This window comes from Aethalodelphis obliquidens, unplaced genomic scaffold (assembly GCF_003676395.1).
Source record: "Aethalodelphis obliquidens isolate GAN/ISIS:26980383/991018 unplaced genomic scaffold, ASM367639v1 scaffold11, whole genome shotgun sequence".
Classification (NCBI taxonomy): Eukaryota; Metazoa; Chordata; class Mammalia; order Artiodactyla; family Delphinidae; genus Aethalodelphis; species Aethalodelphis obliquidens.
Genome location: NW_020837955.1, coordinates 4,950,522 through 4,975,271, shown reverse-complemented (window position 1 = coordinate 4,975,271; position 24,750 = coordinate 4,950,522). Strand labels below are relative to the sequence as shown.

At 35.5% G+C, this 24,750-nt stretch overlaps 1 protein-coding gene across 16 annotated transcripts in view; it reads right to left on the bottom strand.

Moving 5' to 3' along the window:
- Window positions 1-24,750, bottom strand: part of PCDH15 (protocadherin related 15) — a 718,778-nt gene that overhangs the window by 19,048 nt on the left and 674,980 nt on the right. For 8 of the 16 annotated variants that reach the window (XM_027111903.1, XM_027111902.1, XM_027111899.1 and 5 more), the window contains 5 exons: window positions 21,756-21,932; window positions 5,654-5,872; window positions 3,472-3,480; window positions 2,468-2,620; window positions 266-271 (listed from right to left, as the gene is read on the bottom strand). In XM_027111903.1, the coding sequence (XP_026967704.1) occupies window positions 266-271; window positions 2,468-2,620; window positions 3,472-3,480; window positions 5,654-5,872; window positions 21,756-21,932 (564 nt within the window). The remainder of the gene's footprint in view (window positions 1-265; window positions 272-2,467; window positions 2,621-3,471; window positions 3,481-5,653; window positions 5,873-21,755; window positions 21,933-24,750) is intronic. The other 8 variants (XM_027111901.1, XM_027111900.1, XM_027111898.1 and 5 more) reach the window with 3 other exon arrangements.

Below are 24,750 nucleotides of genomic sequence, written 5' to 3'. Positions count from 1 at the left end.
AATATTTTTAACAAATTAAAAAATAAGGAGAGTTTTGAAACTCCTTTTGCTAGGCACAGGTACTATCTGTGGGAACACTTGTTTAAACTCATGCAATTTCAAGATATCAAGAGGGAATGAGGTATAGAAGATATAACTTTCTTTTTAAAAGTAAATGTACAGTTAAAGATGAAGATTACTGTATATAGTCTAAAACAGCAGTTAATCTATTCTATTGCATCTTTTTTTTTTCTAATACCCTTGTATTAGAATATTATTTACTTACTTATGCCTATGTATCCACAGGTGAGAAAGAGAAAACATGTGATAGAAAAAAAAAAGTTTTGACTATAGTTAAATTGAGATGATTATGAAAATATTAACAGGAACTTGCTTTAAACACTTAATATTCATATCCAAAAAAGAAAATGCATGTATCTTATATTTTCTTTGTATTTATTCATATGAATAATTTTAATAATGCTTTAGATAAACTCATACGGCATTTATTTGGTTATCTTATCATAAAAAATTACACCTAGCTATCTATCTCCTATACACAGGTAAAATTCACCTCTATCAAACGTGGATAACTTCAACTCTAAAACAGAAATTTTAAATGAGATTCTAAGAATTGCTTCTATGTCCTAAGTGAAAAGTTACTCCACACTGATTTATAAAGAAGACCTAAGTATTGTTTGAAGGAATATAGAAGTACTATGATGACTGTTACAGAGTAATTGTTGAATCTACATGAAGTTGTTAATTATTTTGTGAAGGCTTTTTGTTTTTCAAAATGACCTTTGATTTTTTAAAGAAAATATTTGATAATAATTCATTTGGAGATAGCTTATTTTCTAGTAATTTATGCTTAGAATCCTTGAAAAGGTTTTTGAATAGATAATTTAAACATCTGTCAGATAATAAATGTGTAGAACTTGACACTTCAATAAATACATATTAGAATTAGAATTGCAAAATCCTCTACTATCTACCACAATTTTCCAAATAAAAATAATCCCTAAGTGTTGCTATTTGAAAATTATCATCATCAAATATATGAGTCCAGGTGATGTCATAGTATACATATATTAATATATATCCCTCACTAATTTCAAATAAAACACATTCCACTTTCCACATAAATCTTTTTTTAGTTCACACATGTTTTGCTAATTGTCGTCAAGACAATCAAAGAGAATCAAATCTTATTGGCTCAATTCCTACATTCACCAATAATTCAAAAAGAGACCATCATTTTCAACTTATAAAAAAAAATATTTAAAGCGTGAATCCTATATTATATTATTACTCTAGAAGTAGCATGCCAGGCATTAAGTTCTTTTAAATTCAATTTTAGCATTAAAATATATATTAAAATCAGTTTTAACATTTTAAAAACTATTTTCAATATAACCTTGTATAATAGTATTAATACAGCTATAATATGATATATATGTTTAAAAACAGTTTTCCCATTAAAAGGTAAATTTCATAATTTTTGAGGCTCGCTTTATTCCTACTAGTAAATACTACAAATATAACACAGTAGAATGTGTCTTAGTCCCTCATTCCACCAAATTCCAGTTAATAAAATTTTCCTGGATTTAATTTAATCATATTCAAAATTGTATAATATCCTTGGTGGTTCTGCATTTCATGTTGATACAGTTACTCTTGAATTTTTAAAAAATATAGATAAGTTAAACATCTCTAAAAGAAATAAGGGTTTGAGGGTAGCATCGTTATAGAAACTATGAAGTCTTTTAGCAATAATTTAAAAGACTTTTTCAAAAATGATGGTTTAATATTGCTTAGAGAGTCCAAATAGTGCAAGAGAAATATTAAGTTATATATGAGAGTATATACAAGAGTTATAAATATTAAGTTATATATAACAAGACAGCAGTCTCATTAGAGAGGAATATGATGAAAAGAATATTCCTAAGTGGTTAGATATTTAATATTAATTCTTTATTTTCATTCAGATTTTAATTATTCTGTTGTATAACATCTTAAAGTAGTATCTTAGAAAAGTCTATTATTTTAGACCACAGAATTGTTTTTTTCTTACCAAACAGGAGTTGGCTTCTGATACCAAATCAGGAATTACTATTTTACGATTGTGCTTTATTTTCCTCATTTTTTATGAGAAAATATATCTTCAGAATTAATTTTTAATTTGGGGGAAAATGCCTGATTCTGAAGGTTTAGAAATTAAATATGATACTCAAGCTATTCATCTGCAAATGTCTCCTCAAATTGAATACTTCTTTCCTGTTACTCAGTTTTTTTTAATGATCTTTTGTTTCTTGGTTATTACTTTTCAATTTAACTTTTCTTAGGTTTTCATCTTAACAATTTTCTGTTTGAAATAATGTAATAAAGCAGGCTGTAAACGGTACTTCCACATCAAGTTGAAATTAAATACTCACCACACAGCATCCATCAAAACCCACTTCTAAAAGCCCCTGAAAGGTCTACTTACGTCGTGCTGTCCCCCACTTCTTCATAGAGATGCGCCCCTGGAGGCGGCGGGGGCGGCGGGGGCGCGGCCACTGGTGCAGGGGCAGGTGCTGCAGGTTTCGCTGCAGTTAGGGTGGATTGCATTCGGGCTGTCTTGGTGCACTCAGCTTGGCGCCTTCGGTAAAGTAAGGATGTTTTGTAAAACTCATTTTAGAAATCATATACTTATCAATAGGCTACCTTTCAATAATAAAGTCCAGTTATCAGAGGAACTCAAACATTTTTACACAAATATTTGAACTTATTAACTGATAAAATTACAAAAGCATCCCCACAGAGTATCTTTTATGTATAAACCCTTCTCCTTAGTTCTTTAAAATATTTACACCTTGAAAAACAGGTAGAATTCAGTAGAAAAATTTGCAAATTAAGTTAAATGATAACATTAAAGGGAGAAGGCAAAATATTTATAAAAAATGTGATTGATAATTGGTAGTTGTTTAATGATCTCTTTCATAACGTGAGGCATATAGAAGATACATAATTTTCCTTCCATCTATTTAAAGAAAAGTTATTTAAAAATGATTTAAAACATTTTTGACATTAGTTTACAGGGGCTGTGTAGATGTACACATTTAGGAGGGAGATTTGGTTAGCTTTTCCTTTGAATTCCTAGGAATGCCTGTGATTCTTGCATTGGAGGTAAGCTGCTCTTTTTTGACTTTCTTGGGTCCTGATTGTTAACTCTTGCCTCAAAATCAAGATCCCAAAGGGTGGATGGAGGCTATAAGGGCAAACTGTCTTTTTCACATTTCTTCCACTTGTATCCAATTGTCTAAAACTAGCTCAATTCTATATATACAAAACCACAAAGGAATTTGAACTAAAAAGTAGCTCAAATACAAACACAAAACAGACAAATAATACATGGTTCAGGGCAGGCTGCCTACCTTATCAGCGTTATCTCTTTTTTTTTCTTTTTATATCACATAAAATCATATGCAAAATATTGGTAATTATACTTACACTTTAAACCTGTTTGGGAAGCAATGAATAAAAAAAAAGAGAAAGCTACATGAGAAATACTGCATTCATAATATTTTAACATTTGATTTAATCTAAATTATGAATAATTTACTGGTTAAACTCATAATGACACAGACTTAATGACATAGTAGGGGAACTATGTATTTCAATTCAAAAAGTGAAAATGGTGACCACTGTCAGTCCTACAAGATGTTAAAACATTCATTGCAGGAAAACAAAGAAATTAACAATGGAATAAAAAAACTGGATTAAAACATGCATATGTGAATTTCAACGCTGATAGAGAAATGGAATATTAAAGATGATATGATCTTTATAATTAGTTTTTTGGTTTACTACACTTGAACAATATTAAAAGAATGGAGTCAAGCAGCAATCCCTGATTATACTCTTGGCCTCACTTTGAAGCTGAAGCTAGAATTGGAAGGTGCCACTCCTGGGTAATGAATTTATGACACTTTTTTTCACATGTGCCTCCTAGTTTTCCATGCATAGCAAATTTCAAAGACACATCTTAGTATTAAAGAATAACCATTCATTCTAATCTATTTATAAGCAGAATACAAATGTACAAAAGTTAGGTTTTAAAATATTAGAATTTTACTTTGAAACATGTTTACTTCTGTTACTCTATAAAAAAGAGTTACCAAAATTCATTCATAGAGTGTTAGGCTGATTACTAAACTAAAAAGATTAAATAATGCATCTTTACAATGTTTAAATATTAAGCATCTTAATTTTTTGTTAAAATTCAGACCATTTAACATAACATCCAGGGTGCTTCAGTTTTGATCACTGCATTGTCTGCCAAATATATGAAGTTTTCTCACTGATTTTAATGCTAGCAGGATATAATAAAGTTCCTTTGAGAAATATGTGAATGAAAAAGAAAAACTGTAATACAGACTAAATTTAACATGAATATTAATATTGGATTGATAGCTTAATCTAAAAATTTGTTATTAAGTTTGTGCATAGGCTTTAGATTTGGCATATCAACTGATTTATTAACACACGTTGAACTCCAATATATCAACCTAAATGTTATATTTGCAACTTCACATTAGTTTTGTGAAGGAAAATATTCCTATAGTATCTTCATGTAGAGGGTACTTTTTAACTTTCAGGTTGGAATTACCTTATTTAATTCAAAAGAAAATTCTCAGTGTTACACAACAAAGATAACAGTTTAAGAATATATAAGGACTTTTTCAGTCCTTTCCTTTTATTTTAAATGGTGAGTAGCTGTTCTACCATTATTTCTTACTGTTTTTTATGTCAAGTAATTTATATGACTTATGATTCCTGTCTGTCATTTACTTTCATTTTGTGGCACCTTCAGGGTTACCTCTCTTCTTAACCTATTCCACAATTTTTTCACCAATCATCATCAATAGGGATATACTTAAAGTACAGCCCTGTATCACAAAGGGTCCTCATTCCTAGTGTCAAATAAAGAATAGCTCGCTAGACTATTTTAAATATAGATGTTTAAATTAGGAAAAATTTACTTGACTACTTTGAAGAGCCTAAACAAGAAAAATATAGATATTTTAAATGGATATATTTGCCTGTAGGAACCAGAGAAATGTAAGGCCTCTACAGCCAAAATATACTGTTAGATGTTACAGTATAGGCTCTAGCAAGGCTAGCCAGGAAAGAAGAAACCATATGGAAAATTACATATTGTGTGCTACGATTTTTAAATGATTTTTTCAAACATTGTAATCATCTGCATAGAGGTAAATTTAACAATACGGATAAAAACCTAGCATGACAATGTATTTAGGTTACAGACCTTCCTTTGGAACTGGGTTATCTCTATATGACATTTCACTGCCTTTGCCCCAGGATACCTCGTACCTTTCCTGCAAGGCTCTTAACCTGATGAAGAGCATAAACAAAGCTACAGGAGGTAACCTAATATTCCTAGCAGATAAGAATATTTAAGAGCACAGGAACACTGAGCAATGTGACAAATGTTTTGAAAGTTTGTATTGCTTCCCCTTAAAGGAAGGTCATTTGGTACAAGAAAAATACAGCACTCCCAAAATGGCTGCAGCCTTAATATTTTACAGCTACAAAGCCATTTTAGCAGAGATAGTTTTTTGATAATGCCTTCTTGAGGAACTCTCCATGTTCAGCATGTATGAATACTTACTGTCTGTAGCTGACCAAAACCACCAAGACGGCAGGAATACAGCAGAGGATGATGATGAAGGCCAGAGCCAGCAAGGCCCCTTCTGTGTAGCCTAGACTTTCTCCTCGCTTCTTAATGCTGGTTACTGCCGCTGGAGGCCGGATCTCCAGAATGCGTCCTCCTTCCCCGTAATACGGCTGAAAGTCTTTATTGATATCGAGGAGTTTGCCATCTAAAAATCTTTATTGTTAAACAGTAAAAGCAATGATGTTAACAGAGAAAGGCTTTTATTTATTTATTTATTTATTTTTTGCGGTACGCAGGCCTCTCACTGCCGCGGCCTCTCCCATCGCGGAGCACAGGCTCCGGACGCGCAGGCCCAGCGGCCATGGCTCACGGGCCCAGCCGCTCCGCGGCACGTGGGATCCTCCCGGACCGGGGCACGAACCCGCATCCCCTGCATCGGCAGGCAGACTCCCCAACTACTGCGCCAGCAGGGGAGCCCGAAAGGCTTTTTTTTAAACAAAATATTTTTTGTGATACCTTTTAATATTTTCTTTAATTATAAGCTGAGTCAGAAGTCTTATTATGAATAAGAAAAGCATATATAAAAAGCAAGACCAATAAAAAAGAGTAACGCCTCTATATTCACATATCAAAGATACTAATAACAATGACCCTTACTTAATACACTTACAGACTGGGGGAAAATAATTACCAATGTCATTGAAATTTATATCACTATGTTGAGATTATTTATTCGGGTGGGATAAAATATAATATTCTAAATTATTTAGTATAGTTTAAAAATATATTCCTGCATTATATATCCTTCGGTTCTCAAATTAGTCCTGTAAAACAGAACCTTAATACTGACTTCCTGCAGACCACAAAGCTACACAGTTAGGGAAACAAATCTGAGATACCAACCCAAGCCTTCATAGTGTATCTTTGTGTTTCAACACACCACCTTAAATACTGACACTCTCAAATCTCAAACCAAAATACCTTTATGGGCTAGGAGTGAACAAATTAAAAAGTTTTTTCTTCCTGGAAAGAGAAAACTAAATAAATGATGCAGGTAGTAAATCAGTGTAGTCAGGATGACAGGAATTGGTGGTCAATTTAATCTAGTAGTTCTTGCAAACCCTTTCTCTAAATAATGCAGTTCCAACTATGAGCATTGTGTTGGGGAGGAGAATTAAGGAATAATTGTTACTTAATTCTATTAGACTGAACAATTTTTTTTACATATTTTATGCTGTAATTAGCAGGCATTTTTTTTTCAAAATTCCCCAGAAACACTTAAATGATCCTTTACAAATCCTATAATACTGAAGCAACAATTATGTTCTTAAAACCACAAAGTCACAATATGTCTTAGGTATTTTTTTTAATTTTTAAGACTTTTATCTATAAAGGTGAAATGTCTTGCTATAGAAAATTGAAAAACACAAAATAGTTCAAAAGGCAAAATTACTCAAATGCCCACAATACAAAGATTACTACTGCTAATATTTTGGTGTACTCAAGTCTAATCTTTTTTTTTTTTTTGCTATTAATAAACATTTTTATATACTTGTAACTACACAGCATACACAAAGTGAAAATATTTTAGAAATACATGTCTTAATATAAAATACCATACTTATGCTGAAGATGTGGAAAATACAAAGAAATGTGAAAGAAAAGATTTAAATGGCCCCAAGTTTCACCATCAAATGGTAACCAAAGAATGCTATGCTTGTGCATTTTACAGGCTATTTCATCCCTTTGAATACTTTTTATTCTAATTTTCCAAGTGATCATGCTGACTTTAAATCTAGTTAAACACACTGTTCATAGCTTCCATAGAGAAAAAAACAAAGAGATGCTTGATATCAGATATGAATTCCACTGGATAGTTTATTAATCTTCCAATTTAGGAAACCTAATGGCTCAAGTAACTCAATTTTAGTTTTAAAGCTACACAGTTTTTCATTTAAGTTTTCATGCTATAACTTAAGGCAGTTAGGATGCTTTCCTTGTTTTTTTACGAATATGCTTTTGGAGATGAAAATATACTTTTTATATCAATTTTTCCAGGCCATTTTCAGATACATTAAGAAGTATAATAAAGTTTTACCCATTGTTCTAAGTTCTAGATTGGAATAGAATTGTAAAACACTTTGTTTGAATTGTTTATCAGATAAAGTAAGAAATTCCAAATGAAGTACAGATAAGAGTTATGTCGCAAGAACTGTATCATTAGAAACTGGGAAGGATCAGAAGCAGAGGAAGATCATTAATTGCAGGGAAAATTTATTCCTATCATGTGTATCCACGGATCACAATTCTATTGGATTCCTACTGGATTCTATTTGATATCCAAACCACCTAAAGGAAGATTTATTAGTCTTTTTACGCTACAATAACTCCATTATTTAGATCTTCATTTTGTTTTATTTCTCAATTTCGGTAATCATAAGTAATTGTTTACTAGAAGAGTTGATAGCTTTTGAATCCATAACTGATCTAGAATATCTTTCTTTTTTGCTGTATATATGCAAAACAACTTGCCTAGGCCAAGATTCTTAAGTCATAACATTTTCCTTAAAATATTGTGGATTTGATCCCATTGATTTTTGGCATTTCATCATGCAGGTGGGATGTATAAGGCTTATCTAATTTTTATTCCTTTACGATTAAGTCTTTTTTTTTTTGTTTCAATAGTTTTAAAACATACTCAGGTACTTTTCGAGGACATATGACAACATTTTCATTCATTTCACCTGTAATGTAATGAAATATTTTAATTACATTTTTACCTCAGAGATACATGCAATTATCAGGTTGTATCTTGATTGTCCTCTAAATATATTCTGACTTCTGTTATGATTATTTTTTTCTTTTCTATAATATGCTGTGAACTTCTTATGTGTATACTTCATTTTGCCAGTTTATTTTTCAGATGCTTTTTCATTCTAGGCAAGGTTGAATCCAGATAGTCAATGGATTTTAGGAGAATTTCTTCCTAAGATCGAAAAATTAGCCCCAAGAAACTTCAGGCTTTTGTTTTATACTTTTTCTGATTTCAGGACTACTGTCTCCTAACATCCATGTAAATCCTTGAGATGAAATCTAATTGACCTTCTCGTGAATGTGCACTAACCCACACCTACTCCATGTGAGCAGAGGAAAGGCATACTCCAAATGGCCTGAGGGGAAAGCACTTCATCAAAGCCCACCACCAGGGACTTCCCTAGTGGTCCAGTGGTAAGACACCGCACTTCCACTGCAGGGGGCATGCGTTCGATCCCTGGTCAGGGAGCGAAGATCCTACATGCCGCATGGCTAAAATCAAAACAAAACAAAACAAAAAGCCCACCACCATTTGGGGAAGGTCAATCCTCACTATTCTTTTGTGGAGCATTTTTTACCAGAAGCAGGTAAGGATTCAGGGCATGCAAAACACATACACCATTTGTCTTATACGGTCTTATTTTCTACAGAAAATATTAAACTGTTTTCTAGTGGTTTCTGTAAGAGAATTATTTCCAGAGATATAGTCTACCTCTGAGTCATCAGGGTGTTATTTCTTTTATTTTGTTTTTCAGTATTTATTACTGATCCCATTTTTCACCTTACTTATTTAGAAAGGAGATAAAGCTGTCAGATTCAATATCAATAAAGAAATGTGATTTTCTCTTTATTCTCATCCATAGTCTACTTAGCTGCTGGTTAAAATGCTTTTCAAGTCTAAGGGTGAGGTGAACAGACCCCTTCCTAGTATTTAGCCAACATTAATTAATTACTGCTCTGTTTTCCTGACATGAGGTAAATTCCTAAGCCAATTCCATGTCTTCTGATTCACCCAACTGATGGAGCACATGCAAACAGGTATCCCTGGCTCCATTCACTTGAACACAACTTTCAAAGTACAATGTATAACTACAGACCACTCTGCATTTTACCTTGAGGATTTCAGTGTTTCAATGTACATATGGATGTAGAAATAAAGGGGAGGGTGAGCAGGAGAATGTATTCTGTACTTCACAAAAGCACACACCTAAACAGTGGAGGGGCAACTGCCTATTTCCTTTGTCAGTAAATAATGTGCATCTCTGAAACAGGTTTACAGAATTGGCAATGGTTAACATATCTGCCCACATTCATTCCACTTGGATAAGGTTGTTCTTAATAAAACAAATCAAGGGTGGACCACTATTTCCTCTATACAGTTCCACAATTATTTTAACTAAATTCTAACATTTAGTTTTCCAATTATTTGGATTTTCAGTATATTGAATTTTTTTTCTGGACTTAGTAAGTTGAAAGAAGTTTTATCAGAAGTTGGTAGTTAGATTTATTTTAAAGTATTTTTTAACATTGTACTTTTTTTTTTTTTTTTTTTGCGGTACACAGGCCTCTCACCGCTGCGGCCTCTCCCGTTGCGGAGCACAGGCTCCGGACACGCAGGCCCAACGGCCATAGCTCACGGGCCCAGCCGCTCCACGGCACACGGGATCCTCCCAGACCAGGGCATTGGCAGGCGGACTCCCAACCACTGCGCCACCAGGGAAGCCCTTTAACACTGTACTTTTAAATGCAGTTTGTAGAATATATCAGCTTTCTCTCCTTCTTCTTTATCTCTCATTTACTATCTGGACAGACTAATTTTAAGCAGACTGGACTATTAAGTGTACAAGCTAAAATTGTATTTGCTCATTTTTAAATTTAATTAAGTTTTGCTTTAAAATAGTATGGTCTGTTTCTGCTCAGAAGGCAGAAAGCCTTAAGAGAATGTGGCACCCACCCTAATGAAGGGAAAGTCAAATAGCATTAAAATCATAAATTTTTTTGCAAGCATAAAACCAAATTCCAAAGAGTGACAGTTTCCTCCAACAGTGGGATGAGACCATGTATTGTCTCACCTTTCTCAGAACAAGCCACAAGTAGGTACCATAAATTCAAATAAAACAAACCAGCTAAATTTTTAATAAATGCTTAAAAGCTAAGTGTGTATCAGCATGTAAGGTTAGATAGAATAAGTGACCCAAAAACACAAGTGGGGGTTTGCACTCACTCGCAAACTCTTTTCCATGGCCCACCATAAGATAGATTGGGTACAGGGCAGGAGACCAGAGAAATCCTCTTCATAGTGCAGGGATATAGGCAGCTAAGGCTGGGGTGCTCTGCAATTTTCTGGACCTGTATCTCACATAAAGCAAGAGCCATATATAGAGAGAGGGAGGAAGTACTCCCATCCCTAAGGCTCAAGTAAAGGTCCACTGCTTCTGGAGAAGAGCTATGAGCAAAATCCACCCCATCTGGGGGAGGAGAAGGAGCTCTCTTGGGCCTAAGACCCTGCAAAGTAGAGGTCTACTACTGGTTGGGGAGGGGCAGGGAACTCTCTTACACCCAAGAACCTCCACAAATATGAAGCAGAGTATGGATGCCAGGGGAAGGCATGGAAGAAAAGCTGAGAAAGCCCCACCCCAAATCCTAGGCACACCGGCTAGACAAGGAAAACAGAATCCCCCAACCTCTCATTGTCTCATTCTCACCCTTAGAGTAGAACCAAGCAATAAGCAAGAGCCATTTACTACATCGGGAGAGTTAAGAGAATGGAGAGAAACCCTTTCTGTGTCACAGGCATTCAGGAACTGCTGAAAGATAAAGAAAGCAATAGACCAGACACAGAGGTAAGCCAGATATTGGAACCGTCACATAGGGACTTTGATACAACTCTGATTAATATTTTACAGGATCTAGTAGTAAGGCAGAAAACATGCCTAAAATGATGGAGAAACTCAGTAAAGTGGTAGAAACTGTAAGAACCAAATGGAAATGCAAGAATTTTTTAAAAAGATATGAAGATGAAGAATTCCTTCAATGAGCTTATCAATAGGCTAACATAGACGAATCAGTGAACTTGAAAACAGGGCAGCAGAATTTATTCAAACTAAAACACAAAGAGGGAGGGACCTTCAACATGGCAGGGGAGTAAGATGTAGAGCTCACCTTCCTCCCCACAAATACATCAAAAATACATCTACATGTGGAACAACTCCTACAGAACACCTACTGAATGTTGGCAGAAGACCTCAGACTTCCCAAAAGGCAAGAAAATCCCCAGGTACCTGGGTAGGGCAAAAGAAAAAACAGAGACAAAAGAATAGGTATGGGCGGGACCTGCACCTCTGGGAGGGAGCTGTGAAGGAGGAAAGGTTTCCACACACTAGGAAGCCCCTTTACTGGTGGAGATGGGGGATGGCCGGGGGGCGAAGCTTTGGAGCCACAGAGGAGAGCACAGCAACAATGGTGCAGAGGGCAAAGCGGAGAGATTCCTTCACAGAGGATCGGTGCCGACCAGCACTCACCAGCCTGAGAGGCTTGTCTGCTCACCTGCCAGGATGGGCAGGGGCTGGGAACTGAGGCTCGGCTTCAGAGGTTAGACCCCAGGGAGAGGACTGGGGTTGGCTGTGTGAACACAGCCTGAAGGGGCTACTGCGCCACAGATAGCTGGGAGGGAGCCCGGGAAAAAGTCTGAAACTCCCTAAGAGGCAAGGAACCATTGTTTCAGGGTGCACGAGGAGGGGGGATTCAGAGCACCGCCTAAATGAGCTGCAGAGATGGGGGCAAGCTGCGGCTATCAGTGCGGACCCCAGAGATGGGCATGAGACGCTAAGGCTGCTGCTGCCGCCACCAAGAAGCCTGTGTGCAAGCACAGGTCACTATCCACACCTCCCCTCCCGGGAGCCTGTGTAGCCCGCCACTGCCAGGGTCCTGTGATCCAGGGACATCTTCCCTGGGAAAACACAGAGAGCGCCTCAGGCTGGTGCAATGTCACGCTGGCATCTGCCACCACAGGCTCGCACCACATTCCGTACCCCTCCCTCCCCCCATCCAGAGTGAGCCAGAGCCCCCGAATCAGCTGCTGCTTTAACCCCGTCCTGTCTGGGTGGGGAACAGATGCCCTCAGGCGACCTACACGCAGAGGCGGGGCCAAATCCAAAGCTGAGCCCCTGGGAGCTGTGAGAATAAAGAAGAGAAAGGGAAATCTCTCCCAGCAGCCTCAGGAGCAGTGGATTAAATCTCCAGAGTCAGCTTGATGTGCCCTGCATCTGTGGAATACCTGAATAGACAACGAATCATCCCAAAATTGAGGCAGTGGACTTTGGGAGCAAATGTAGACTTGGGGTTTCCTTTCTGCATCTAATTTGTTTCTGTTTTTATGTTTATCTTAGTTTAGTACTTAAAGCTTATTATAATTGGTAGATTTGTTTATTGATTTGGTTGCTCTCTTCCTCCTTTTTGTTATATAAATATATTTTATTTTCCTTTTTCTCTTTTTGTGAGTGTGTATGTATATGCTTCTTTCTGTCATTAGGTCTGTATAGCTTTGCTTTTACCATTTGTCCCAGGGTTTGGTCTGTCCGTTTTTTTTTTTAGTATAGTTTTTAGTGCTTGTTATCATTGGTGAATTTGTTTTTTGGTTTGGTTGCTCTCTTCTTTCTTTCTTTTTTTTATTACTTATTTTTTTATTTCTTAATAATATTTTTTATTTTAATAACTATTTTATTTTATTTATTTTATTTTATTTCCTTCTTTTTCTTTCCTCCCTTTTCATCTAAGTCATGTGGCTGACAGGGTCTTGGTGCTCTGGCCTGGGGTCAGGCCTGAGCCTCTGAGGTAGGAGAGCCGGGTTCAGGACACTTGTCCACCAGAGACCTCCCGGCACCATGTAATATCATGTAATATCTCCCAGAGATCTCCATCTCAACACTTACACATAGCTCCACTCAATGACCAGCCAGCTACAGTGCTGGACACCCTATGCCAAACAACTAGCAAGACAGGAACAAAACCCCCACGCATTAGCAGGGAGGCTCCCTAAAATCATAATAAGTTCACAGACACCCCCAAACACACCACCAGATGCAGTCCCGCCACCAGAGAGACAATATCTAACCTCATCCACCAGAACACAGGCACCAGTCCCCTCCACCAGGAAGCCTACACAACACACTGAACCAAACTTACCCACTGCGGGCAGACAACTAAAACAATGGGAACTACGAACATGCAGCTTGTGAAAAGGAGACCCCAAACACAGGAGGTTAAGCAAAATTAGAAGACAGAGAAACATGCAGCAGATGAAGGAGCAAGATAAAAATCCACCAGACCAAACAAATGAAGAGGAAATAGGCAGTCTACCTGAAAAAGAATTCAGAGTAATGATAGTAAAGATGATACAAAATGTTGGAAATAGAATGGAGAAAATACAAGAAACGTTTAACAAGGAACTAGAAGAACTAAAGAGCAAACAAACAACGATAAACAATGCAATAAATGAAATTAAAAATTCTCTAGAAGCAATCAATAGCAGAAGAACAGATAAGTGACCCAGAAGATAAAATAGTGGAAATAACTACCACAGAGCAGAATAAACAAAAAAGAATGAAAAGAATTGAGGACAGTCCCAAAGACCTCTGGGACAACAGGAAACGCACCAACATTCGATTAATAGGGGTCCCAGAAGAAGAAGAGAAAAAAAAAGGGACTGAGAAAATATTTGAAGAGATTATAGTTGAAAACTTCCCTAATATGGAAAGGAAATAGTCAAGCAAAGGAAGTGCATTGAGTCCCATAAAGGATAAATCCAAGGAGAAACATGACAACACACATATTAATCAAACTATCAAAAATTAAATACAAAGAAAACAGATTAAAAGCAGCAAGGGAAAAACAACAAATAACACACAAGGGAATCCCCATAAGGTTAAGAGCTGATCTTTCAGCAGAAACTCTGCAAGCCAGAAGGGACAGGCAGGACACATTTAAAGAGATGAAAAGGAAAAACCTACAACCAAGATTACTATACTCAGCAAGGATCTCATTCAGATTTGATGGAGAAATTAAAACCTTTACAGACAAGCAAAGGCAAGAGAATTCAACACCACCAAACCAGCTTTACAACAAATGCGAAAGGAACTTCTCTAGGCAGGAAACACATGAGAAGGAAAAGACCTACAATAATAAACCCAAAACAATTAGGAAAATGGTAATAGGAACATACATATTGATAGCTACCTTAAATGTAAATGGATTAAACGCTCCAAGCAAAAGACATAGACTGGCTGAATAGATACAAAAACAAGACCCATATATATGCTGTCTACAAGAGACTCACTTCATACCTAGGGACACATACAGACTGGAAGTGAGGGGATGGAAAAAGATATTCCATGCAAATGGAAATCAAAAGAAAGCTGGAGTAGCAATTCTCATATCAGACAAAATAGACTTTAAAATAAAGACTATTAGGAGAGACAAAGAAGGACACTACATAATGATGAAGGGATCAATCCAAGAAGAAAATATAACAATTGTAAGTATTTATGCACCCAACATAGGAGCACCTCAATACATAAGGCAAATGCTAACAACCATAAAAGGGGAAATCGACAGTAACACAATCATAGTAGGGGACTTTAACACCCCACTTTCACCAATGGACAGATCATCCAAAATGAAAATAAGGAAACATAAGCTTTAAATGATACATTAAACAAGATGGACTTAATTGATATTTATAGGACACTCCATCCAAAAACAACAGAATACACTTTCTTCTCAAGTGCTCATGGAACATTCTCCAGGATAGATCATATCTTGGGTCAAAAATCAAGCCTTGGTAAATTTAAGATAATTGAAATCATATCAAGTATCTTTTCTGACCACAACACTATGAGACTAGATATCAATTATAGGTAAAAATCTGTAAAAAATACAAACACATGGAGGCTAAGTAACACGACTAAATGACCAAGAGATCACTGAAGAAATCAAAGAGGAAATCAAAAAGTACCTAGAAACAAATGACAATGAAAACATGATGACCCAAAACCTATGGGATGCAGCAAAAGCAGTTCAAAGAGGGAAGTTTACAGCAATACAATCCTACCTCAAGAAACAAGAAAAATCTCAAATAGACAACCTAAACTTACACCTAAATCAATCGGAGAAACAAGAACAAAAAAACCCCCAAAGTTAGCAGAAGGAAAGAAATCATAAAGATTAGATCAGAAATAAATGAAAAGAAATGAAGGAAATGATAGAAAAGATCAATAAAACTAAAGCTGGTTCTTTCAGAAGATAAACAAAATTGATAAAGCATTAGCCAGACTCTTCAAGAAAAAAAGGGAAAAGACTCAAATCAATAGAAGTAGCAATGAAAAGGGAGAAGTAGCAACTGACACTGCAGAAATGCAAAGGATCATGAGAGATTATTACAAGCAACAATATGCTAATAAAATGGACAACCTGGAAGAAATGGACAAATTCTTAGAAAGGCACAACCTTCCGGAGACTCAACCAGGAAGAAATAGAAAATATAAACAGAACAATCACAAGCAATGAAATTGAAACTGTGATTAAAAAGCTTCCAACAGACACAAGCCCAGGACCAGATGGCTTCACAGGTGAATTCAATCAAACATTTAGAGAAGAGCTAACACCTAACCCTCTCAAGCTCTTCAAAATAGAGCAGAGGGAAGAACACCCCCAAACTCATTCTACAAGGTCACATCACCCTGATACCAAAACCAGACAAAGATGTCACAAAGAAGAAAACTACAGGCCAATGTCACTGATGAGCATGGATGCAAAAATCCTCAACAAAATGCTAGCAAACAGAAACCAACAGCACATTAAAAGGATAATACACCATGATCAAGTGGGGTTTATTCCAGGAATGCAAGGATTCTTCAATATACACAAATCAATCAATGTGATACACCATATTAACAAACTGAAAGATAAAAATCATATGATCATCTCAATAGATGCAGAAAAAGCTTTCAACAAAATTCAACACCCATTTAAGATAAAAACTTCCAGAAAATAGGCACGGAGGGAAGCTATCTCAACATAATAAAGGCCATATATGACAAACCCACAGCCAACATCATTCTCAATGGTGAAAAACTGAAACCATTTCCACTAAGATAAGGAACAAGACAAGGTTGCCCACTCTCACCACTATTTTGGAAGTTTTACAAACAGTAATCAGAGAAGAGAAAGAAATAAAAGGAATCCAGATTAGAAAAGAAGTAAAATTTTCACTCTTTGCAGATGACATGATACTATACATAAAGAATCCTAAAGACTCTAACAGAAAACTACTAGAGCTAACCAATGAATTTGGTAAACTAGCAGCATGCAAAATTAATGCACAGAAATCTTTTGCATTCCTATACACTAATGATGAAAACTCTGAAAGAGAAATGAAGGAGAAACACTCCCATGTACCAATGCAACAAAAAGAATAAAATACCTAGGAATAAACCTATGTAAGGAGACAAAAGACCTGTATGCAGAAAACTACAAGACACTGATGAAAGAAATTACATACAATACAAACAGATGGAGAGATATACCATGTTCTTGGATTGGAAGTATCATCATTGTGAAAATGACTATACTCCCCAAAGCAATCTACAGATTCAGTGCAATCCCTATCAAACTACCAATGACATTTTTTACAGAACTAGAACAAAAAATTTCACAATTTGTATGAAAACACAAAAGACTCCGAATAGCCAAAGCAATCTGGAGAAAACTGAGCTGGAGGAATCAGGCTCCCTGACTTCAGACTATACTACAAAGCTACAGTAATCAAGACAGTATGGTACTTGCACAAAATCTGAAATATAGATCAATGGAACAGGATAGAAAGCTGAGAGATCAACCCACGCACATATGGTCACCTTATCTTTGATAAAGGAGGCAAGAATATACAATGGAGAAAAGACAGCCTCTTCAATAAGTGGTGCTAGGAAAACTGGATAGCTACATGTAAAAGAATGAAATTGGAACATTCCCTAACACCATACACAAAAATAAACTCAAAATGGATTAAAGACCTAAATTTAAGGCCAGACACCATAAAACTCCTAGAGGAAAACATAGGCAGAACACTCTATGACATAAATCACAGCAAGATTCTTTTTGACCCACCTTAGAGAAATGGAAATAAAAACAAAAATAAACAAACGGGACCTAATGAAACTTAAAAGCTTTTGCACAGCAAAGGAAACCATAAACAAGACCAAAAGACAACCCTCAGAATGAGAGAAAATATTTGCAAACAAAGCAACAGACAAAGGATTAATCTCCAAAATATACAAGCAGCTCATGCAGCTCAATATCAAAAAACAAACAACCCAATCCAAAAATGGGCAGAAGACCTAAATAGACATTTCTCCAATGGAGATATACAGATTGTCAACAAACACGTGAAAGGATGGTTAACATCACTAATCATTAGAGAAATGCAAATCAAAACTACAATGAGGTATCACCTCACACCGGTCAGAATGTCCATCACCAAAAAATCTACAAACATAAATGCTGGAGAGTGTGTGGAGAAAAGAGAAGCCTCTTGCACTGTTGGTGGGAATGTAAATTGATACAGCCACTATGGAGAACAGTATGGAGGTTCCTTAAAAAACTAAAAATAGAACTACCAAACGAGCCAGCAGTCCCACTACTGGGCATATAGCCTGAGAAAACCATAATTTAAAAAGAGACATGTACCACAATGTTCATTGCAGCTGTATTTATAATAGCCAGGACATGGAAGCAACCTAAGTGTCAATCGACAAATGAATGGATAAAGAAGATGTGGCACATATATACATACATGTGTATACATGTATCCCATATATACAATGGAATATTACTCAGCCATAAAAGGAAATGAAATTGAGTTATCTGTAGTGAGGTGGAAGGACCTAGAGACTGTTATACAGAGTGAAGTAAGCCAGAAAGAGGAAAACAAGTATCGTATGATAATACATATATATGGAATCTAAAAAAAAATAGTTTTGAAGAACCTAGGGACAGGACAAGAATAAAGACGCAGACGTAGAGAATGGACTTGAGTACACGGGGATTGAGAAGTGTAAGCTGGGACAAAGTGAGAGAGTGGCACGGAGAAGATAGATAGCTAGTGGGAAGCAGCCGCATAGCACAGGGGGATCAGCTCAGTGCTTTGTGTCCACCTAGAGGGGTGGGATAGGGTGGGTGGGAGGGAGGTGCAAGAGGAAGGGGATATGTATACATATAGCTGATTCACTTTGTGATACAGCAGAAACTAGCACAACATTGTAAAGCAACTATACTCCAATAAAGATGTTAAAAAATAAATTAGTTAAAACAATAAAAATAAAAAAACAAAATAGTACTTTTAGCTGAAAAAAACCCACAAAGTGATAAGAATGTTGGGGGAGGGGAGAGGAATAAGAACAAAGCATCCAAAAGCTATGAGAAAAAAAAATTTTAATTGGAGTCCCAGAAAAGGTAAAGAAAAAACAGGGTATAAGAAATAGTTGAATATATATTGTCTATGAATATTCCAGAAATGAAAACAGCAACAACAAAACCCCCCAAAAATGCAGATTAAAGATGCTCAAAGAACCACAAGAAGAGTAAAAGGAAAATAAAAGTAATATACACTTATTGTAGAAAATCTAAGCAATTCACATATCCCAAAATCATCAACATACGCATAACCTTGTGAAACAAAATATGTAATTAATGAGTTGTAAAGCCATTCCAGTCTTCTCTATGCACTTATAAAGTTTTAAAATTTTTTTGATATTGTTAAATCAATTTTTAAATATCTTAGTGAACTCCTTGGAGGAAGTATCTTTTTTGTTTCTAAATCTTTGCCCTAAAAATTCTAACAGCCTCAGAAGCTTAGATTTTAGCATAAGGAGAAATTGAGAGGATAATCCTATTTCCACTGGTCTGGGCATTAGGCAACAATCAATGTTCTAGTACATTTGTGCAGTGTTAAAACTAAATATACAAAAACTTTTATAACTTCAGAATAGGTAATAGTATCTGATAATAATATCTATGCATATCAACGTTGCATTTTGAAATATATCTATATAATCTCATTACAAAATATTTCAAAGAACAATTCTAGGGTTTAACTTAGACCAGTGTTCTCAGCTAACAGTTCAAGGTGAAGACCGCTAAGGCAAAATTTTTAATACTTCATGGCTATTCCATCCTCTCCTCAATATAATTTTTTAAAATTTATAGTTATTCTATCTTTTTTTCCTTTTTTCTTGGCTATAATAGTTATTCAGTTGAATTTAGAACTCTACTTTTCACAATATAATCTAGGTTTTGGAAAACTTAATAGAATGAAGAATGTTTATCTTGTACTTCACAGTGTCAGTTGAAACCAAATTGGCTTCAGTTTCCAAATCTTTTATCTCTAAAATATTTACAAGTACAATTCAAATTATAATCACCATTATTTTACTCTTTAGAGCCAGGCTGTCAGCCTAAAGAAAATAGATATTTTTAAATTTAGGAAAGCACCTTAAATTTGAACAATCTATCATCATATTTTAAAATAAAACCAGTGTATATAAAAAAGAATGCAGGGCTTCCCTGGTGACGCAGTGGTTAAGAATCTGCCTGCCAATGCAGGGGACACGGGGTTTGAGCCCTGGTCCGGGAATACCCACATACCGCAGAGCAACTAAGCTGTGTGCCACAACTACTGAACCTGCACTCTAGAGCCCGTGAGCCACAACTACAGAGCCTGCGTGCCACAACTACTGAAGCCTATGTGCCTAGAGCCCGTGCTCCGCAACAAGAGAAGCCACCGCAATGAGAAGCCCGTTGACACAATTAGAGAAAGCCCGTGTGCAGCAACGAAGACCCAACATAGCCAAAAATAAATAAATAAATTTTAAAAAAAGAATGCAGATAGATTTAAATAAATGTTAATAGTGACAATCGAAAGAATATAAAAATTACTTTTAATGTATATTTCTAAATAATTTTTAAATTAATAAAGTAAGCAATTATTGTCTTAGTAGACCTAAATGCTCCTTCATTTGGATGGTGAGTCTAAAACCTGAGAAGCCATTGCTTCAGTAATCTGTATTTCTTCATAGTGATTAATATACTCTCTTGCATATCACCCATAAATTAATTATACATACTTAATTATTAATACTTAATAACTATGGCTTTTTAAGAAATTAAGTTGATGCTAAATCACTTTCATTGCTGCTAAAATAGTAGTGAAATTTTGTTGATGAACAGATATAAAGTAAAACTAAATTCAGAATTTATGAGTTTTAATAAATAAATGGGTAAATAGATGTTTACTAAATAAAAACATGCACCCATATATGGATATATGCATGTAAATTTGTATATGCATATATTTATTTGCATGATGTTTATTATATAGAGAGACATAGAAAAACTAAATTCTGAAATAATGGATTTTGGAGATTATGTGTATATATATATACACACATCTCTGAATATTCAGAATATATATATATGATTATATATCAATATGTATTTTTACTACAAAACATGTTTTTAGGTAAGAATTACATGCCAATAATCTTTTGGACACTAGATGTCACTAGAGTAAAGGAGAAACTAACAACAACAACTAAAGCTGTTCTAGAATAATTTCCAAAGGAGAATATGTAGCAGGGTTTTGTTTAAGATTTTGTATATTCCTTATTTTTAAAGGATTTAAAACTCAAATATTCAAATTCATACCTGGAAGAAATGTCACATGGACTTCGGTGGAAGTGATTATCTCCTCTGTTCTCTACCCCCAAGTCAAGGGAAAAATCAGATGTTAATTTTTGCCTATTCAATAAGACCGTGAAGAGAGCTAGGCTTGTTCTTAAAATTCAAGCCTACTGACATCATTGCAGGCAACTTGCCACTTTAAGAAGGGATCTGTGCTTTCCTCTCAAAGAGCAGGGTCTTGGAGCAAGAGTGGAAGCCGATGCAAGGTGATCTCGGTGAACTGCTTCTTGCTCTAAAGCATAATGGATCCTCAGACATCTCAAGGAGAACAGATCCCCCGAAGTCACTTTATCTCATACTTAGACTTAAAAATTCTAGGCGTGAGTACCCTAGGTATTGTTTCTTAGATTTTTTTTCTTTTGTTTTGATTACACTTCACTTTCAAGAAAAATCTGATGGGTTTTAAACTATTTACTTATATCCTTAAATCAGGATTATCTATGGGTGATACTGTAACCAAAAAGCTGTTACAGACAATAAAAATACTCACTTAAAAAGCTCATGTCTGTCGATGGCTCTGTTGGTTTGGGGGTCGATTGCATAGACAGTCAAGTCACACTTTGTGTAATCTTCTAGAGAAAAGGCATCGCCATGCCGGCGAGCTCCAACGTTCTCTACCACAACCTTGGAACCAGGAATTTGCTCCTGAACATAGCGATCCAAAATCCTGTAAATCAAACGAAGCACAAACATGACATTCTGACAGGCTCGCTGAGGAAAAAAATCACCTTCAACCTGAAATGACATTTAGTAAATTAAAAATGATGACAGCCTGGTTTTTGTTAATGGTTACTGAATATGAACTCTTGAAAAAAGTTCTCTATATATTTAGAGTGTTTAATTCCCAATGATGCTAGAAGCTGAATAAGGTAGAAAGAGGTCATCAACCATGTCATATTTAAGTCTGGACTTTTAAAATTTATGATACCATTTGAGCTTTCACATGGCTCATGAGAAATGCCAACTATGTTGTACAAATAAAACTGTCTATGCTTTATGGGAACCATGGGGTCTTAGAACTCTTGAGTTCATATGGTTGGTGTTATAAATTACACTTTCCACCAGATTTTGTGATATGTCAAGGTGCAACAGTAGGATACCTTTTTTTCCTAAGAGTGTAAAGACCCTTAGAGCATTATAGCAGTGAGAATGTAGAGATATTTTGCTTTGTCAGGTTTAACAGGTTAAGATAAAAATATTGTATTCTGGGCTATCTTAATTTTGTAAAAAAACTATGACTTCTTATAACATAATTAGTTGAAAGTAAGTATTTCTTCCTGGAAAGGCAGGAAGTTACTTCGTTCTCTATCAAAATAAAGTTCCAAACTAAGTATTTCAGAAAAACAGTAGATGCATCCCTTTTGTGTCACAAAGATGAATCACGTAGACTTTGAATAAAACCAAATTACACTTACCTTTTTTAAAAAGAATCATAACTTATACCTTGAATATTAACAAGTAGGATTTCATTTTATTTCAAGTTTATATTTTATTTTATCACTGGTTTCAATTTATTTTACAGCTATTATACGCCTATTACAGAAAATGTTACTTTCCAAAGCTGTGCTATTGAAATGTCTGTGCTTTACTATCTGATAAAATTAGGTCATTTATGGTCATTCTCTGTTGATAACCTCTTCAACTTCAACTACATCTTTGTGTGAAGGATACTTGAACAAAACTGGCATGTGATTGGAAACATTTATAGCAATTCTATTTAGCATACAGCAGATAAGAAAAACTACACAACAAAACTTTCAATTCAATAATATACTTCATATGTCCCAGCTGGGCTTATATTTTTTAACAGATTTTCATTGGTTTGATATCAGCACCATACCTGATACATATAATATACTCAGTTCACATGGAATAAATGAGACAAAAGAGAATAATATTAATGTAGGGCTAAAAAAGTGACTGTGGGTAATAGATAATGGAGTTTTAATCCATCACCAAGTTGGGAAACCATCAGGGCGATGGTGAGAGTGCAAGCTGACATCTGGGGTCTTTATGGATGTGAATCAACTATTGCTAAATAAAGTCAATCCTCTCTAAGAACACACCATTACTTTCGCCATGTATAATTTTATCAAATTCTTCAGTGTCCAAGTATGGCAAATATTATTTTTATTTTATTTGCTCAGACCCAACACCTAGGAGTCATTATTGTTTCTTACCTTTTCTCATACATCCAATCCATAACAAATTCGGTAGGTTGTACCTTCAAAATTATACCCTTAACTTAACCCCTTCCTATATCCATACCTACCACCAGTCCAAGCCACATTGATCTCTCTCCTGGACTACTGCTCTAGACTCGTAACTTGTCTCCTGATCTCCCACTCAACAATCTTTTAAAACTTAAGCTAGAATGTTATTTTTCTGTGCAAAACATTTAAAGCAATGCTGCCCAAAAGAAATACAATGCAAGTTACACATGTAAATTCAAATTTTTTGTAGCCACATTAGAAAATTAAAAATAAAAATGGTGAGATTAATTTAATATATTTATTTAACTAAATCTATCCAAAAATGATCATTTCAGTATGTAATCCATATAAAAATATTAAGGAGATATTTTACTTTCTTTTTTGTACTAAGTCTTTGAAATCTGGTGTGTATTTTACACTTATAGCACCTCTCATTTGGAACTGTCACTTTTCAAGCACTCAATAACCACATGGAACTAGTGGCTACTATATTGGACAGTTATAAGGATTTTCTATCTTATGCAGAGTAAAATGTTAAATCCTTCAAGTGGCCTATGAGATCCTATATAACTCATTCCCTACCTTGACATCTATATCTTGATATGACCAGTATGACCCTTAATCTTGATTTTCATATCTGTGGTGTCCTCTTTCTGGGATAACTCCCTCCACCCCTAACCCTCCCCACATCACCACAGACCCATGACTTTCTCCCTCACTTTTCTCAGGTTTCTGCTCAGCTTTCACCTTATTAGAAAGGTTTTCCTCAATCATCCTATATGAAATAGTACTTCTCTTTCATATTTTTATATTGTTACTTTTATTTGTCTTTATCATAGTTATCACTACTTAGCATCACATTATAAATTAATTTATTATTCTTATTCTATTTGCTGTTTTCCCCCAACAGAATGTAAGCATCATGGGAACAGGGACTTTGCTTTAGTTCACTGTTAAATCTACAGTGCTTACAACCAGGAACTATCCTTTTTTTTTTTTTTTTTTTTTTTGCGGTACGCGGGCCTCTCACTGCCGTGGCCTCTCCCGTTGCGGAGCACAGGCTCCGGACGCACAGGCTCAGCGGCCATGGCTCACGGGCCCAGCCACTCCGCGGCATGTGGGATCCTCCCGGACCGGGGCACGAACCCGTGTCCCCTGCATTGGCAGGTGGACTCTCAACCACTGCGCCACCAGGGAAGCCCTATCCTTTTTTTAATGACTAAATTGCCAGCTTTAAGATATGGATATTAGGAATCAAAAAGTTTAATTTCC